Source organism: Taudactylus pleione, unplaced genomic scaffold (assembly GCF_031769625.1).
Source record: "Taudactylus pleione unplaced genomic scaffold, aTauple2 ptg000155l, whole genome shotgun sequence".
Classification (NCBI taxonomy): domain Eukaryota; kingdom Metazoa; phylum Chordata; class Amphibia; order Anura; family Myobatrachidae; genus Taudactylus; species Taudactylus pleione.
Window position 1 is genome coordinate 6,603,664 of NW_028284557.1, and position 19,625 is coordinate 6,623,288.

General features: G+C 42.7%; 1 protein-coding gene across 4 annotated transcripts in view; it reads right to left on the bottom strand.

Moving 5' to 3' along the window:
- Window positions 1-19,252, bottom strand: part of LRRC3C (leucine rich repeat containing 3C) — a 34,633-nt gene extending 15,381 nt beyond the window's left edge. Inside the window, exons 1-3 of one of the 4 annotated variants that reach the window (XR_015878800.1) lie at window positions 19,154-19,252; window positions 11,910-11,987; window positions 4,229-5,149 (exon numbers count right to left, since the gene is read on the bottom strand). Coding sequence is in view for 3 of the 4 variants with exons in the window: in XM_088474729.1 (XP_088330855.1) it covers window positions 4,283-5,065 (783 nt within the window). In the remaining variant the exon portion in view is untranslated. Of the gene's footprint in view, window positions 1-4,191; window positions 5,150-7,935; window positions 8,016-11,909; window positions 11,988-19,153 lie in introns of those variants that run through there. The other 3 variants (XM_088474729.1, XM_088474730.1, XM_088474731.1) reach the window with 3 other exon arrangements.
- Window positions 19,253-19,625: the final 373 nt, after the last annotated feature.

Below are 19,625 nucleotides of genomic sequence, written 5' to 3' on the forward strand. Positions count from 1 at the left end.
CCAGCATCAGCAGCAGTGCCCGCCTACTTCCCTCTTTGCATGGTGGCTGTGGCCTCCACCCGGGCCAGCCTCCAATATGCTCCTTTCTTTAAGTACTTTCTCCCTCCCCTATCCGAGGCTCCATTCCTGCTCTCCAAGGCCATCCCTATTTTATTTCTCTACTCCTGACGGTCAGTGACTGTGGCTGTCCTCCCCTGCACATGGCCTGCAGCCCCCTGGTGTGAGCCAGAATAAGATGAGAACACAGAACCACATGCGAGCATAGGTAAGTATCTGTGGAGTGGTCGGTGTTGCTTAGTGGTTTTAGGCGGGTTTGGGGTGTATAATGACATTATATGGGGATGTATTCATGTTATCTGTGGAGTTGGATTGTTTAGTAATATTGTGTGGGATGGGGGGGTGTATTAGCATTATGAAGTTATGTACTAATTTTGCAATGGGATATTCTGGAGTTATTTGGGTGTGTTACAATGTTTTGTGTGTGTATGTGTTGAGGGGTGTATTAATGATTTGTGGGAGCTAATGAAGGGATGTATTGATGCTTATGCAAATACAGAGCACTTGGAAATTGTAAAATTTTCAGAAAAGCAGTAGAAAAATGTATTGAAATATACATAAGAAAAAAATAGGTGCCCTTGAGAGAGGTTCTGTTGTAGCACCGAAATGACCATCGTCAAGCAGTCATGCCATGTGAGGACTACTACTGCTGTATAATTGTACATTGAAAGTGATGGCCTCACTGATAAGTACCTCTGTTTTTGTTATGCATATTTCAATAAACGTTTCTACTGCTTTTCTTGTTTGCTGTTCTCTGGTGATAATACTGGAATGTAATATGTTTTAAAGTTTATGACAGTGCACATGTGATATTTTTGAAGAATTTGGTGTGTGCGAAGATAGCTGCATACTATATATATATATATATATATATATATATAACACTAACACCTCCTGAAGCAGCAAAGTGTAAAAATCAGCACTGACATTACAGTTGAAACGATGTTTAGGACCGTGCACCCTCTTGCCTATTATGAATGAGTGCTACCTTCTCTGATCTCTCTCTCTTTATATATATATATATATATATATATATATATATATACACACACACACGCTGTATATATTTATATATATTAAATGTTCTCGTAACATTTAAATGTTGCAGAAGCTACTTTGCCTGTTTGGTTTATTTTACCATGAGTGCCGCCGTTTTGGATTTGTACTTTACTCAGTTACAGCATGAGAGCTTTGGTAGGCACCGAATATTTCATGGTGTAAGGAGAGTACTGCTGAGCTAATCTCTCTCTTTCTCTCTGTGTGTGTCACCCAGGCAACACTACCAGGATGGCGATAGTGAAGATTGATGTATGAGGAAAATACTTCATTAGTAAAATAAAGCATTTTATTCCTTCTAAATAAAATAGCAATATAGAATATATATATATATATATATATACACATACATATACACATATATATATTGATATTAATTCCAATAAATCAACAATACTGGGTCACACATGTGCAGAATGTCCACAACTGAACAGCAATTTGGTAAGTCAAAGTGCTGCCTGCTACTAACAGTTAAGCTGGGTACACACTTACCGATATATGTGCACCCAGCTATGAGCTATGAGACGCCAGACGGGCCGGCATATTGGGCAGCTGGTCCACATTACACGATCCGGTACTCGGCCGGCCGATATGTCGGGTACTGACTCCATTCACCTACATGGCGCTGGCAGCTGCGTCATTCCATCGGCCCTACATGCAGGCCGATGGAACGACCCCGATGGATGACCTGTCTTAGCGCTCATGGTTGTCCATAGTAGGTACACATCTCCCAATGTGGACAATATGTCGGCCCGATCCGCCGGATTGGGCCGACATATCGTCTAATGTGTACCCACCTTCAGTCTCTCCCATCTAGAAATCATGCAGTAGTGGTGGAGTCTAGACATAATTTTAATCAGACAAACATGTATCTGGACTGCAACCTCGTCAGCCAGCAGCAGGTGAGAATTATTATTTTTATATTCCTAAGGTCACATGTGAGCTACGGAAAAGAACGTTTTTTAGGGAAGAGGGGTGGTAGGCTAAAATGTTGCCTAGGGTGCAGAGAAACCTAGCACCGGCCCTGCATAGAACATATCAAATGTAATATATAGTAAAGAATTTCCCTAGCTATGCCTGGAAACAGCAAAATATGCATAGCATCTGTGGTGGCCATATAATGGTGGGCAAAGTCTAATCCAGCTTGATCTGCATCTCTGCGTCAATAGATTACTCATAATACTGATCTATGACTAGCTGGCATTAGATTGCAAATACAATTGATAAATGTAAATGTTTAAAAACAAAAACGTAAAGTACTGTAAATAAGACTTAAAAAAATAAAACCGAAACAAAGATTCATTTACTTTGCCTTAACATGTTGTTACCCATGCTCAGTGGTTCAAACATTTTGCAGTGTCACACATAATCCATGCAGTTCCAAATCTACAAGAGGCACCTTTGCTCTATTTTTTGTCCTATGTGCACCTATTCCCAACCAATTTGTGCAAATAAACTATGTTTAGTTGGAAAATACATTTATAGGGCAAAAAAAAAATGTGGCCCATATAATGCCATTAGCCCATGTACAAAGTACACATACAATATTTGGCATCCTAGTACTTGGGATAACTAGCAGCTGCAGCTTTGGTGTACAGTTTTTGGGTTACTCTTTTTGGCTAAAAGAATCTTTAGGAAGAGTGCTGGACAAAACATAAAAATAATTATTTTAATATGCTTGATTAAAAAGTCTTATCTGATAACAAAAAAAAGCATTATATATATAATATAGCATTTCCCCTGACAGACTAAGGGGTCAATTTACTAAGTGGCAGTTTTGCTGGAGTTTTGAAACCCCTGCAAAATTGCTGGCAGACCACTGAATTCACTATTGAGCGGATTTGATGGAGTTTTGTTACCCACTGTGGATGTTCATTTGTTTTATGGAGGTTTAGTGGTGGTTTTTTCCTGTGGTTTTCACAAAACTGCCACAAAACCTACCCATCTATCTGTCCAAATAGAATGTGAAGTCACAATACACTTAGCGGTCTATTTACTAAGCCTTGGATGGAGATAAAGTTAATAGAGATAAAGTACCAACCAACCAGCTCCTAACTGTTAATTTTCAAACACAGTCTGCGACATGGCAGTTAGAAGCTGATTGGCTGGTACTTTATCTCCGTTCACTTTATCTCTATCCAAAGCTTAGTAAATAGACCCCTTAAAGTGAGGGCAATTGTTATGAATTGAATAAGGATGCAAATCACATTGGGCATGACTTTTTGTACGCTATGCAGATGTTTTTGCAGAACAGCGATAATTAGCAAACAGCGCATGTGTCAAGGAACATTACCGTTGCGATCTGCAACAACTATTTACTCGCAGTATGATTTACAGGCAGGGAACGTTTGGGGGGAGGTAATGGAGAGTGGCTACAAAGAGCACTGGCATTTCTCACCCGTTTTACGCAGATGCTTGGATTTGCAAATCCGCAGGTGGGCATCTCAATACATCTCCTGTCGGCTGTGGGCATCTCAATACATCTCCTGTCGGCTGTGACATTTGCTTATTTTCACATCGCAGCTGCGTACAAATTCGCAGCTGTGATGACATTAGCGTACCACTCTGAATCAGGCCCTTGATAATTATCTTATGGGGAAAATACTATTTTATTAATATATTACGGGTAAAATTATTGTATCATTTAATCAATAAAGCAATATTTTAAATTTTATTAAAGAGACAATATTGCTTAATTGTTAATTGGTATTTAAAAATGTTTAATAACTGAAACTTCATAGACGTGAAACCGGAGCTACAAACCAAAGCCAGGCTGCATATGCAATGTCTTTTTTATGTCTAGTTGTTGGGGATGAATAATGCCTAATAAAGCACCTAACATTAAATCAACTAAAATGTAACCCTTTATGAAGATATAAAAAGAGACTTGGACAAGTTAACCTAAATATTAGGTCAGACCAAGAATTTGTATTTTTGTTCCACTCACTGTAAGTACTCTAGATGTAGCTATTATTTTGTTTTATACATTTTACAAAAAAAATAAAATGATAATTAGTCCTAAACAACTTAACTGGCAACAATCTAGGACATTTGAAAAATGATCTGAAAATGTAAGGATGTGGGAATTTCTTGATAGTATCTAGGGGTGTGATACCCGCAATAGGAGTGTAACAAATGACGTCCTCTTCTGTTCACTCCACTCACTGAGTCAAACCACAGTGCTGAGTGTAGAAGGCTCCTCAGTGTGGTTCTGCTTGCTTGGCAGGGATTTGAGGTACTCAAGGTGACGTCGAGCATCCTCCTGGTTCTGACGAACATAATATACCAAGTAGGAAATCACCATGGCAAACCAACCAAACATTGTGATAAGCATGGCTACGTCAGTGGTTCTTTTATAGGCATTGCATAGGTCAATATCTTTCACTACCTGCAAGAAGGGCTTGCCAGCGTGCTCCTCTAGCACAGAACTAGCACAAACAATCCCACTGGATGAACTTGGGTCCAACTCCACCATTCGAATAAGTTCTTGAAGATCACAGTCGCACATCCATGGGTTGCCAGAGAGGTTTGTTCTGGCCTTCAGGTTAGCAAAGACTTCCTTATTGACGGACACTAATTTGTTTGAAGACAGGTCTAGTGAATGTAAGTGGTCACTCAAGCCCCTGAAAGCTGTAACATCTAACCGACCCAAGGAATTGTGTGATAGGTCTAGCTCCATAAGAACTGGGAGGTTGCGGAAAGCATCAGAAGGGAGGTAGGTGATTTGGTTAAAGTCTAAGTATAGACGATTAGTGTCATTGGGAATGTCTCTGGGTACTTCTGTGAGCTGGGCATTGCTGCACCGTAGAGTCTTGTAGCCATCCTCCTGAGAGGAATGACAGCCTTTGGGTAAAGTTGTAGCAGACTGGAAGCAGAGAGTCATGAGGACCAAGCTGTGTAAAAGCAGCCACGTTGCCAGTGAGCGCCGGAGGTACCAGTCCAAGAAAGGCATGGCCGGCCAGCAGCATACTCAGGAGGGAGGGGGTTGTAATGATGAGGCTCTGGACTTGGGATATAATGTGTGTTTACATTTTATCTGAAAAACAAAAACAAAACAAGCAATTGTATGATAGTATAACTATTGTCAAGCACACAAACCAGACAGTTTTGTTATTGTTCCCACCTCTGCTAATGCATCTCATTAACTCCTAACAGTCAGACCTCACCTCAGGACATGCACCTATCACCTCTTCATAATATGCAGACCTAACACACGTTCCATTAATTTTCTCCTAATAGACCGACATCAAGGCACTCACCTTTTCCCTCCTAATACAGAAACATACATCTTCCTTCTAATACACAGACACCAGCCCATGTACCACTATAATACACAGAGCTAACACATGCACCTTTCACGACCTAACCAGACACAGAAATCAGGACGCTAACCACTCTCCTCCTCCTAAATCAGGACTTCTCTACCTCTCCCCTCTTCCTAACACACAGACACCAGGATCTCTTTCTATAACACTGACATCAAAACATGCCTCCTCCTAATACATAGACCTCATTTTATTCTCACCTCATCCTAATACATAGAAGCAAAACATCTGCCCTTTCTCTTGTTATGATGTTATTGTAGCACCAAGGGCAAAATGCCAACATGATTTTGCAGGGGTAGGATTTGTATTACGTAACCACAAAGGCATGAATCATCTTTCTTGCAGAATTAGAGCTTTTCTAATAAAGAAGAACATTAAACAGACCAATACGTAAATGGTAACTAGGTATGATCAATGGGAGCATATAGGGTCATTGAGGAACTGCAAAAGTATAAAACCATAGAGCAAATGCTGTTTAGTAACTATATGTTCCTACTTTTACTCAACTTCAACTAGAAACAAATTGTAATTTAGTGAAAAGATAAATAACTTAAAGGGCAGATAGGTGGATTTATACGGGTAAAGCGATTTTCTACCTGCAGGAGAAATTAAATTCCACTTAGGGCCTTGTCCCTGTACTAATAGCAGGATACAGGTCCTTGCTCTGGGTCACAGCTCCCACATTGTGCGGGGAGAGACATGATGTCTTCTCCCACAGTGCAGTCAGATCTGTTCTACTGCTTGGAGCTTCTCCAGGATGCTCCAAGCAGCAGGCGAGTGCTACAATTCTCCTCCTACTGTGGCACTTAGTTATGATGCCTTGAGAGCCACAAAGGGAGGTTAGTGCTTCAGCAGCGCCCTGTTATTGGACTGACAGAACAGACTTTGCACCATACAGTTACATTTTTGCAGAAAAATGCATTTGTAATCACACTCTACGACCAATGTAAAGCTTCAAAAACAACAGATATGTAAAGTGACTTGCAAAAGTATTCATCCCTCCCTAAAAAGTCAACAGATTTGTCTGTTTTACATATAACATTTACAATTGCCCCAGAGAACATTTTTATTTCAGTGAGCCCAGGACACTGCGTTGATCAACGCAGATCCTGGGCTAGCCACTCCTGCCCCTGCACCGCCCCTTAAATGCATTTGCCTGTCAATTAGGCAGAGGCATTCAAGGGTTTGCGTGCGACTACGCAGGACCCATTCTGAACACTCGCAGAATGGGTCCTGCGTATTCGCAGATTCCCGATAGTCGGGAATCTGCACTCAGCAGTGCATGCCCACAGTCATTAACATATACTGCATACATACATTATATATATATATATATATATATATATATATACACACACACACACAGCTATATATGTATATATATATATATATATATATAGATTTATACACATGTGTTATATATATATATATATATATACACACACACACACAAAATGCAGAGTTGGACTGGCACTCTGTATGCCATGGTTGATGAAAGAATGGGTGCCCTCAGTAAAAAAGTATAGACAAATGGTACAGAGGACTGCAGCACTCCAGTTTAGTCAGCAAGTAAAATGTGTATTTGGCCAACATTTCAGAGCTGAGCTCTTTCTTTAACGCGGCCAAATACAGTACATGATTTTATATATATATATATATATATATAGTCCATAGACAAAAAACCTTACGGTTTCACATGTCCCATTAAGGCTTCTTAGACATTATCTGAAATTTCACAAAACCTATTGAATTTCTGCCACTCAAGCTTCAAAAAGCAGTGAAATTACTATCATTAAGGCTGACGCCTTAATGCCTTAATGGACATGTTCCTTGCGTAATAAAGATATGGTATGCCAAGATACCATGTGGTTAACTGCAGATTCAGCAATCTCACAGAGTGAGATTGCTGTCACTCACAAAATGGTGGAGCTGCTAATTCACAGAATTGTGTGCTCATTGGAATTCACACATGCAGTCTATGCAACTGAGGTCTGAGCAGAACATAGAGCTGTGCAGATGGGATAAGAGTATGGTGGATGGGGGGAGAAGACAGAGCAGTGTGGATAGGGCAGACAGAAAGGAGAGAGGCGTGGAGAGGGGAAGTGTTAAGCAGTATAGATGGGAGCGAACCAAACTGATGCAGATTGGTGGAAAACAGTGGTGCACATGGGGGGGAGACAGAGTGGCAGGGTTTGGCAAGGGCGGGTAGAAATTTGGAAAGGGCGGATAGAACCGTCGCTCGGTGCTGCATGCCGAATTTCAGGGGAAAAAAAATTAGGATTTGGGAACAATCTATAGTTCCAACTGTCAGTTTTTTCTAACACTCTCAGTTAGGACCACTTTTCTGCTGTTCTCTATGGGTTTTTTTTGGGAAGGCATAACTCATGGTAGGGGGCAAATTTAGACTTGGGGTTTATTTTATCAGGTAACTATTGTTCCAGGGTAGGGCCTTTTGGGGTTCAGGTAATTGAGAAAGTTACAGTTTTTAAACTATTACCTCACAAATCCGCCATTATAGAGATAGGAAGTTTCAATTCCTTGCGCAGCCTCAGTAGGTGCCTTCAGCAAGTGTACTCATTGTGGCTTCACTTGGGTGGCTGTCCTCTGTGGGTGGTAGCGGGGGCTGGGACCGGGGAAAAGGAAGTCGGTGTTTGCTGTGGGACCCAAGGGGAGGTAGCGGGCATTAGCTGCGGCTGAGACCTGGGGGAGAAAGCATGTGGCGTTGCGGCTGTTAGCGGCCTAAGCGGGACAGGCATTGGCAGTAGGACCTCGGGGAGGTAGTGAAAAAAAAACGGCACGGCCCCCCCGAAAAGAGCTACCAGCAACGGGCTTTTAGGGACCCAGTGCTGGTTGTGCAAAATACAGAAGACAAATAATGTAGGGGTCCCCCGTATTAAGCACAAACATCACAATCAGAACCAGTCCTGGTTGCCAAAATACAGAGGACAAATGATGTAGGAGTCCCCAGTACTCAGCGCAACCAGCACTGGGCTCTGAGCCAGTCCTGGTTCTGCAATACAGGGGGAAAAAATTTGTAGGGTTCCCCTGTATTTTCCAGAACCAGCACCTGACTTTTTCTAGTAGGGGGTGATGCTACAGCCAGGGGAGCCCTTTCACCGGGCCCCCCAACCTTAACCACTAGTCAGCCCAGGCTGGGATCCCTGGGGACCCCCCCAATAAAGGGGTCCCACTCTCCAGGGCATGCCCTGTTGCTGTCACTGCTCCACACACCTGCAGTCTGCCCCCGCAGCCATCTCTCTCTCTCTGCACTCTCAAAACACCTCCCGTGTGCTGTCCGCTCCTCCACCCGTGCTAGTGTACCTATTTGTTGTCCTTCTGCCCAGCAGGTGGACAGGTTTGCTCATCAAAACCCTGATGGTTAATAAATTATAAAAAAGCAATGAAATTCCATAAATAACAAACCTTACGGTTTCCTATGTCCCATTAAGGCTTCTTAGACATGATCTGAAATTTCACAACACCTACTGAATTTGTGCCACTCAATGGACGTGTTCCTTGCACAATATAGATATGGTGCGTCATCACACCCTGCAGATTCAGAACTGCTGTCACTCACAAAATGGTGGAGCTGCTAATTCATAGAATTGTGTGCTCATTGGAATACACACATGTGCAGTGCCCAACTACCTAGCATTGGGATGCCAGCGGTCGGGATACTGGACTGGGATTCTGACTGGAGTCAGAATTCCGGCACCGGCATTCTAAACGACGGCATCCCGACAGCCGGGAAATAAACTACATCCCGCTCTAAGGTCAGAGGCCATTTTCGACTGTGGCTGTACTGATTTTATCACCTTTCACATGTCCCCTCCCGCTGATCACATTGCTGGCGTAAATGTCATAGCCCAATAGTCATATCAGAATGGCATGTCTGCATGCTGGAACTGCTGATGTTGTGGGGGTCTGGGCCATTGTGTGTGTAGTGCCTTTGCTATGTCAAATTTTCTTTTTTTTGTGAACTGATAACCCAGCTATATGCTTTCATGTCTGTCCTCTCTAACCCTTTCTTCTGTGCATTGCCACTCTCTGGTGTTCTATGTCTAAGCCACATTGCGAGATTCCAGCTGTTTCTTCCAGTTTTATTTGCGTTATTGTCTCCTGCCTCTGCTGTTTAATGTTTATTTGACCTGGGCCACTGTCTAGGGGCGGTTTCTACTCCATGGACATGCCTGTGTGCCTGTTACATGCATGAGTCCATTTAAATTGGGGGGTGGGGGGCAGGATGTATCCAAATGTCCCCTGTTCCTTTCACTCCTTTCACTAGTGGCTCATGTTCATGGTCACCATCATGGATGTCTTAACAGTTGACTGTGGCTCAGCCCTGGCTCCTTCTCTGGGTTCCATCGCTGGCCTCCTTGCTTCCATGGTGGGCATCCTGGCTTTTTTCATGTGGGCAGTAATAAGTTGATGGGTTGTACAGGCAAGTTTTGGTTGGGTTCCTAGTTTATATGTGTTGTTACCTCTACTGCTTTTTCTCCTCTGTCGCTGCGCCATCTCCTAGTGCTGCACCCTCTCCTGGGGGGCACTCTTTTGTTCCTCTTTTTCAGATGTGGATTGCGGTGTCATGTTTGGTGTTCCAGTTATCGAGTTGTCTTCTCCTCCTCCTTTGGGGCCTATGTCAGAGGTCCTTAGGCAAGTGCTTAGCAAATTTGCCGGGATTTGTGTTAGCTCTTGCTTTGCAGACAGAGTGCAATAGTACCCAGGCATTAGCACCCAGGAAAACGTGACCTGTGTGGGGTCAGTGAGGAGTGAGTTTGAGAACCACTGCTCTAAGGGGTTGGGTACGAGATGCCAGCGCTCAGGATCCCGGTGATCTGAATCTCAATGCCGGCATCCCGACAATGTTAGGATATGGACAGACACCTGTCGATAAGTGTCCTATCCCTAAATCTAACCCTCCCTCCCTGCAGCCTAAACCTAAACCTCTGCCTGGAGAAGCCTGGGGTATTGCCAGTAGTATTTCTGTATGAAATACCCGCCCCCTTCTTGGAACTCTTGAGGGGGGTCGCCATAGCGCACACATGCTCCAGGCGTCTTGGCTACACACTACTCCTCTGTATTTACACATATTCAAGGGCACACTAGTACAGGTGGTATACCCAGAGTCTGGGGTAGCACCCCTACCCTCCTGCATCCGCTACCCCAAAATGTTTAACAAAGCCCTGGATTCCCCACTGTCCCGTAGGGTATTCGGTCTGCGAATGTGCAAGTCAAGATAGGATAGCTGCTGGATGAGAGGATGCCTGACATCTGGATACTATCTGCTGGCCACTGCATAGTTGTGTATAGCAGTGGCCGTCTCGCATAAACATGCATAAAACCTCCCCAACCTTCACTAGTTAGTAATTGCATTAGAATTGTACCCTCCAGGTATGAAAGCCATATATATCTAGATTTTCTACACTCTGGCCTCCAGGCAGCTTTGTAGTTTGTACTCTACATGGGATGTGCAGGGCCGATGGGAGCTGCGACGGGCCCAGGTGACAGGGGGCGTGGCCTAATCACGGGAGGTGTGGCCACGCCCCGTTAGAAAAAACATTTTTTTTAAATCATTATTTCACGCTGGGGAGGGGGGCACTGTGTGCCCCTCAGCCTGGCGCACAGCCACTGGGGGGCGCGATCAGCATGATCAATCCCCCCATAGGCATAGGAGACTGCTCTTTTAGCAGCCACGAGCAGTCTTCCAGTGCAGCCCAGCACACAGCAGCGTGTGCTGGGCTGCTGTGACTTAAGAAGGAGGGGGAGCGGTGCCGGACCCGGGCCCTCACCGGGCCCCTGCAGCAAGCCCGCTCCCCCCTCCCTCTCGGCGCCCCTGGGGATTGGGGATATGATGATATCTGGATAGATTGGGTAAACTTTTGAAGGATACTTAGTCATCTATTTACTAAGCTGTGTTAGGAGATAAAGTGAACGGTAATAAGGTACCAGCCAATCAGCTCCTAACTGCCATGTCACAGGCTGTATTTGAAATACGGCAGTTAGGAGCTGATTGGCTGGTACTTTATCACCGTTCACTCTATCTCCTAACACAGAGTGGTAATAGACCCCTAAATTTATTGGGTGGAACATTATGAGAACGGGGATTAAAGACATGCCATGGGTGTTACAAGACACCTATAGGAGGTGCTAGACACGCCCCTCCAGCGGTGCACACCTTATTGCAGCTAGACACTCCTTTGGGTGGAGCATGGCACACCTCTCAGCAGCACAGCGCGCGGCGCACAGTGCGGCACTACGACGGAAACTAGTTTTCAAAAGTAGGCAAGTATGATGCACCTGAAACAATGCTAGAAAGATAATTAGACACCCTTGTTCACAAAATAATTAGTCTCCGGTTTCTGTGGTCACACTTGTAATGAAGCAACAGATATGTCAGTATCTATCTCAGCCCTGCAGACATGTCACACTCATGTCACAGAAATGCAGCAGGACACACATATTAACACTAACCTGTGCTCTTGTCACATGGATAACAGGATCTTCAAGTGGTATAATCCAGAAGTTTAAAAAAGTTTACTTTCAAGACACCTAGAATTAAGCACATATCCAAAGAGAAATCTTAATGTCGCCTATTAACAAACATCTAATATACTGCTCTGATGTCTGAGACAGAAAACCGAGATATCTACTGTACGTGACATGAAATTAGTTTGACTTATACAATCGCAGCTTTCTTTCATTTAGGCATCACGTGGCGGAGCAGAGAAGCTGTATACGTAACTGGCATCTGGCAAATGGAGTAATCTATGAAAGAAGTGGGCAGAATGGAGGCATAACAACATGAGGGCAATATAGGGCAGACAGGGGAGCTGCATTCACAGGCAACAAGGAGATTAAAAGGTCTACAAAATGGTTTTAGAGCTGATAAGGAAGAGTTACAGTATAAGGATGCATATATATGTAGAGTTTGGTTTTGAGACTACAATAATTACTACATAAATAAGTAGAAGTTCAATCAGATAAATATCAGATACACAAAAGTCAAACATAGTTAAAGCAATGACTGTGTTATATAATGTAATAGAATTTGATGACATAAATGGATGTGTTGTAAAGACCAGTGGGAGAAATGTAAGTGTAAGGGTGGGGGGGGGGTTGTAAGGAGCAGTTAGGGGAGGCATAGTAGCGAACATCTAGTGGAGCAAGAAGCTGTTTGGGGGAAGTGCTGATCATTTCAGAAGTAGTTAGGGGAGGAGTTGTAATTAACTACTGGTGGCAATGTTATAGGGAAGACTTAGGGAAGCAGGGAGCATTTAATGGTGGTTTTTTAATTAGCAGTTTGAGGAGTAGTTATAAGCATAGTTTTATTGAACCTGTAAGGAACGGTTAAGGTTGGGAAAGGTTAAAAAGCAACAGCTTGGTTTGGGGCTGTAAATAGTAGTTTGGGGAAGGATCAAGGGACTCTTAGGGTGAGCATAGTATTGAGCAGTTTGGGAAGGAATTATAAGGAACAATTAATCAAGCTGTATGCTGAAATTACATTATTAAACAAGTTGGTAAATTAAGCTGAACAATGACTACTATACATATGCAGTATGTTAATCTTACATTAACAGTTTATGGTATTGCCAAAAGTGATCTGGCCTCTTAACCTAACAGGTAAAATGGCTAAATGTCATCTGTTGGAAACCTGGACCCCAATGTATCGTCTCCAATGAAGTGATTGGAAAACATGATGTTATCCCTTTTAGCATTTCCTTACAGTCAGTTGACAGCAAAGTTGTGGAATAATGTAATGTACAGGCTTAGAATGGAATCTTAGGGGCGGCTGTACTAAGCTCTGGAAAGTGATACATTGGAGAGTGATAAACTACCAACCAATCAGCTCTTAACTGTCATTTTTCAAACACAGCCTGTAACATGACTGTTAGGAGCTGAGTGACTGGTAGTTTATCACTCTCCAATTTATCACTTTCCAGAGCTGAGTACAACTCCCCCAAATCTGGTTTATTTTTTCTTAACAGTTTGTTTATACAGTTTCAGTATCATTGAATCTTACACCAATCAGCCATAACATTAATACCACTGACAGGCGAAGTGATTATTTTGTTACATTGAATATCCTTTTACAATGGCACCTGTGATGTGGTGGGATATATTAGGCAGCAAATGAAGACTCAGTTACTGAAGTTAATGTGCTGGAAGCAGGAAAAATGGGGAAATGTAAGGATCTCAGTGACTTTGACAAAGGCCAAATTGTAAGGGCTAGACGACTGGTCAGAGCATCCCCAATACGGCAGGTCTTGTGGGGTGTTCCCAATATGCAGTGGTTAGTACAAAGGAACGACAAGCGGTGATTCGGCGACAGGGTCATGTGCTCGCAAGGCTCATTGATGTGCATGGTAAGCGAAGGCTAGCCCGTCTGGCCCTATCCCACAGAAGAGCTACTGTATCAGAATTTGATGAAAATGTTAATGCTGGCCATGATAGAAAGGTGTCAGTGAATACAGTGCATTGCATCTTGCTGCATATGGGGCTGCGTACCAGCAGACTATTCAGAGTACCCCTGCTGACCCCTGCCCTCAGCCAAAAGGGCCTAACATGGGCCTATCAGGCTGTGGGGGTCTATTTACTAAGCAGTGTTAGGAGACAGAGTTAAAAGTGATAAGAAAGTGATAAGGTGCCAGCCAATCAGCTCCTAACTGTCATCTCACAGGCTGTGTTTGAAAAATGACAGTTGGGAGCTGATTGGCTGGCACCTTATCACTTTCTTATCACTTTTAACTCTGTCTCCTAACACTGCTTAGTAAATAGACCCCTGGGACTGTGAACAAGCCCTTATCTGCGAAACACACGTCAGATGTATCTGGGTCATGTGATGTGCACACGTGACCCAGACTCTCAGGCATCACGCAGCAGCATACACCCACTACACTGACTGCCACACTTATCTCCAACTTCGGATTCGTATCACTGGAACAGGTAAGTGGTACATACCCCCTGCACTGCCTAGCGCACCAGGGCAGACGGCCACGAACCCTTACAGCTTGATACATTCCCTTTCTATCATTATGTTCCATTGTTGGCTCCATGCTCTCACTTTTAGCCTATAAACATAGTGCTTTACTGGCAACATTAGAAGCAGGAAAACCATTTCTGGTAAAGGGAAATTGATATTTATTTTCTTACACATCTCTTTCATTTGTTTGATTAGCACAAGACACTCATGCTAAATTGCTGTTATCAGCACCTAGTGAATTATTACAATAGTAACAACTGAGAGATGTGAGAATATATATTCTTTATCATAAGTGTGGTTCATGTCATTTGTATATTATTTTTATTGATAAATAAGTCAATGGTGTTAAAATGTGCTCTCTCTGGTGATAAAAAAATCAAATAACATATGATGCTTTGACTGCCAATGAGTCGGCGATTGTTATAATTGGTGGTATATGTACACTATTACCCCAAATTGATTGATAATATTTTGCATAGCTTTTTTTTTTCAATTTAGCAAAATAATTTTTGAATAAATATGTGTGTATATTTGTTTTTATTTTGCTCGCCCCCTTCTTTATTAAAAATATAAAAAGTTAAGTTTTATGGCAAACTAAATTAGCTAATTCTTGTAAACCTACAAGTGTGCCCCCCCCAAAAAGAGTCCTTTTTCTTTTCTTTTCTTCCCCGTATGACAGAAAGGTGTCAGCAAGTACAGTACATTGCATCTTACTGCGTACCCGCAGACTAGTCAGAGTACCCCTGCTGACCCCTGCCCTCAGTCGAAAGGGCCTATCATGGGCATGTGATCTTCAGAACTGGACCATGGAGCAATGAAAGATGGTGGCATCACGTTTTCTTTTACTTCATGTGGATGGCTGGGTGCACATGCGTTGTTTACCTGGGGAAGAGATGGCACCAGGATGCACTGTGGGAAGAAGGCAAGGCAGTGAAGGCAAAGTGATGCTCTGGGTAATGTACTGCTGGGAAACCTTGGGCCCTGCCATTTATGTGGATGTTGCACTGGCACGTACCAACTACCTAAACATTTTTTCAGACCAAGTACACCCCTTCATTGCAATGGTAGTCACTGATGGCAGTGGACTCATTCAGCAGGAATAATGCAGGCCACACTGCAAAAATTGTTCAGAAATGGTTTGAGGAACATGACAAAGAATTCAAGGTGCTAACTTGGCCTCCAGATTCCCAAAATCTCAATCCAATTGAGTATCTGTTCGATGTGCTAGAAAAAAAGGTCCGAGCCATGGAGACCCCACCTCACAACTGACAGGACTTAAAGGACCTGCTGCTAACGTCTTGGTGCCAGATACCACAGGTCTTGTGGATTCCATTCCTCACCGGGTCACAGCTGTTTTGGGAGTACGAGGGGGACTTACACAACATTAGCCAGGTGGTTTCAGTGTTATGGCTCATCGATGTATAAAGAATGGTAATTCATCCACATGTAGAGGCAAAACATATATTGTACATGACACATAGGGGCTGACTGGGAACAAAGAAAAAAGAGCAAGCAATTTTGCACCTTGGTAAAACCATGTTGCAGTGCAGGGGGGGGGGGCAGATTTAAAATGTGCAGGGAGATTTGATTTGAGAGGGACGTGTACAATCTCAAATCGCAGTTTAAAAATAAAGCTGTCCAGTATTTGTGGGCTACATGCAAAAGCAGCCAGTATTTACCCAAATAATTAAATATATTTAAAACCCCTTGCATTGCAGCATGGCTTGTTCGAGACGCAAAGTTACTTGCTTTTTTGTTTTACTCCCATCTCAGAATCAGCCCCTTAACCTCTTGGTAAAAAGGACAAATTATTCCTATATGTTCAGATGTGTCCTGCTACATCTTTTCTGTGTATGCGGCAAATCGCGCCACGCATGGTGTGAAGTGTGCGCCCGCGAGCGGATACGTGCACTGCATTCGCACCCACGACTCCATAGGATTGCATGGAGCGATCGCAGTGCGCCCCATAGCGTAGCGTAGCATACGCTACTGCGTGTAATCACATGGAACTATGCGTGCGCACGTTTGTAGCGTGATCAGCAAGGATGTAAGAGGACACATCTGTAGCACTGCAATAAGTCTTCACACAATTCAAATAATTCTCTTCACATGAGATTTGAATCAACATATTTACAAATATGAGATATAAATGTTGTAGTTCTCTGTTCCATCCATACATAGTAATAGACCATCTGTTCACTAACACGGGTGTTTAGCCATTCACTAGTAATTAGCTTGCAAGCTATTCTATCCATTCTGCCAATATCACTTGTAGTCAAGCTACTTACTAAAAGTTTAATTCTATATTGACAACTAACTTTCACTAAATTAAATGTGTTACAATTCATTCAATGAAATACATGTTATATGAAAAAGCACATTACATTTCTTACTATACTGAATTATTAATAATTAGTAATTTACTATCATAGTCCATACGGCCACGTGTGTAACTACATTGGTTCCTGATCCTGTTATTGGAAGCATAGCACTGAGCAGTCTGGGATGAGCTTGTTAGGAACAGTAAGTGGAGATGTTGTAATAGCAGTTTATGGAGGAATTGCATAGTTTTATTAGTATAGGTGTTGTATTGAGTAGTTTAGGGAGGAATTGTAAAGTTTAATGAGTTGAAGCGTTCTTTTAAGCAGTTCACGGAGGAATTGTAAGGTTCAGTTAGTGGAGGTGTACTGAGCGGTTGGGAAGGAATTGTAGGGTTCAGTTAGTGGAGGTGTACTGAGCAGGTTGGGGAGGTATTGTCGGGTTCAGTTAGAGGAGGTGTTGTACTGAGCAGGTTGGGGAGGTATTGTCGGGTTCAGTTAGAGGAGGTGTTGTACTGAGCAGGTTGGGAAGGAATTGTAGGGTTCAGTTAGTGGAGGTGTACTGAGCAGATTGGGGAGTTATTGTAGGGTTCAGTTAGAGGAGGTGCTGTACTGAGCAGTTTGGGAAGGAATTGTAAGGTTCAGTGAGTGGATTCTTTGTATTGGGAGGACTTATAATGGACAGTTAGTGGAGGTGTTCTGTTGAGCAATTTGGGGAGGACTTATAATGGACAGTTAGTGGATGTATTCTTGTGAGCAGTTTGGGGATGAATTATAATGAACAGTTAGTGGAGGTGTTCTTGTGAGCAGTTTGGGGATGAATTATAATGAACAGTTAGTGGAGGTGTTCTATTGAGCAGTTTTGGGGGGAATTATAATGAACAGTTAGTGGAGGTGTTCTATTGAGCAGTTTTGGGGGGAATTATAATGGACAGTTAGTGGATGTATTCTATTGAGCAGTTTGGGGAGGAATTAAAATGAACAAGTAGTGGAGGTGTTCTATTGTGCAGTTTGGGGAGGAATTATAATGAACAGTTAGTGGAGGTATTCTATTGAGCAGTTTTGGGGGGGTTATAATGAATAGTTAGTGGAGGTATTCTATTGAGCAGTTTTGGGGGGGTTATAATGAATAGTTAGTGGAGGTGTTCTATTTTGCAGTTTGGGGAGGAATTATAATAAACAGTTGGTGGAGGTGTTCTATTCAGCAGTTTGGGGAGGAATTATAATGAACAGTTAGTGGAGGTGTTCTATTGAGCAGTTTGGGGAGGAATTATAATGAACAGTTAGTGGAGGTATTCTATTGAGCAGTTTTGGGGGGGTTATAATGAATAGTTAGTGGAGGTATTCTATTGAGCAGTTTTGGGGGGGTTATAATGAATAGTTAGTGGAGGTGTTCTATTTTGCAGTTTGGGGAGGAATTATAATAAACAGTTGGTGGAGGTATTCTATTCAGCAGTTTGGGGAGGAATTATAATGAACAGTTGGTGGAGGTATTCTATTTTGCAGTTTGGGGAGGAATTATAATGAACAGTTAGTGGAGGTATTCTATTGAGCAGTTTTGGGGGGGTTATAATGAACAGTTAGTGGAGGTATTCTTTTGAGCAGTTTTGGGGGGGTTATAATGAATAGTTAGTGGAGGTGTTCTATTTTGCAGTTTGGGGAGGAATTATAATAAACAGTTGGTGGAGGTATTCTATTCAGCAGTTTGGGGAGGAATACCAGAAATAAGGGTTAAATCATACTTTCATATGTTTGGATATTTTCTTTTTATATCAGAGAATAATCTTACTGCTATAGTCCATAGTTGTGATTTGTAATAGTCATGAGACACTGACAGATTGATGGATATTCATTAATGTATAATTGGATATTTAGTGGTTTGATGGCTGCTGTTTTCTTGACTAGGATTTAGGATTAACCCTGTCTGTCCTTTATGCCATCGGTCCAGTGCTGTACGTACTACATACATACTGTAGTAAAGCAGACTGATTTAAATGTCCATAGAAAGAACCCTCATTAATTTGCTTGTGTTTCTTTTACAAAGGATGGAAAATGTGTATATTCACAGGCTGGAGGGCACACCCTGACTGTACAACAAGACTTGAGGAAAAATAGTTTGTGTCAGTACAGAGGGAGAAATTACTATCACATTCAGCTATAATACTGGGAGTCAGTTTAACCTCTCAAAGGCAAGTCACGACTCAGGAGTATTGGAGCAATCCCTAAGGGAGTTCCCTCTTCTAGGATCACTTATTAGGAGTGTCCATAAAGGGTTCAGCAGAGAAAAGGAAACCTGCTTCATGGGAAGCATTAGAAAAACAATGAAAACTGTCCATAGCAACATTTAATATACTAATTATACAAAATCCTATTTTATACAAGGAACAATAAGAACACACTAGGAAAATAAACATTACCTGCATCTTTTCTTGTGATTTTGATCCTGCTTTGTATAATCACGACAGACTTGTGAGGCAGATTTAAACTGAGGGTCCTCAAAACAGATCACCCAGAGATACAATTCATTCATAGGCAACAGGCGTCTTATAAGGTACAAGCCTCCAACAGACAGAAAGTTGGTGTAACGATAAGGGAGCATCCGTCAGGCTTAGTCATGGAGATGGCATGAGAACAGAAGCTTGCCTGTTTCTCCCAGGTCCTGCTGGGATTATTAAAGTGCTGAGGGGAAGTCACAGATCTCTCAGCTGTGGACCATCCTCACCTCTTCCTAACAAGCTCTGTGTGTGTTTTCCTGCATGAGAATGAGGTCTCTCAGCTGGGGATTGGAAACTCCGCCTGATGTGAGAGAAGGAAGGAGGGAGGGAGAGAGGTGGATAAGGAGAGAAGACAGGAGACACTGGATAGGAGTATGGGGGAAGGAGAACAGAA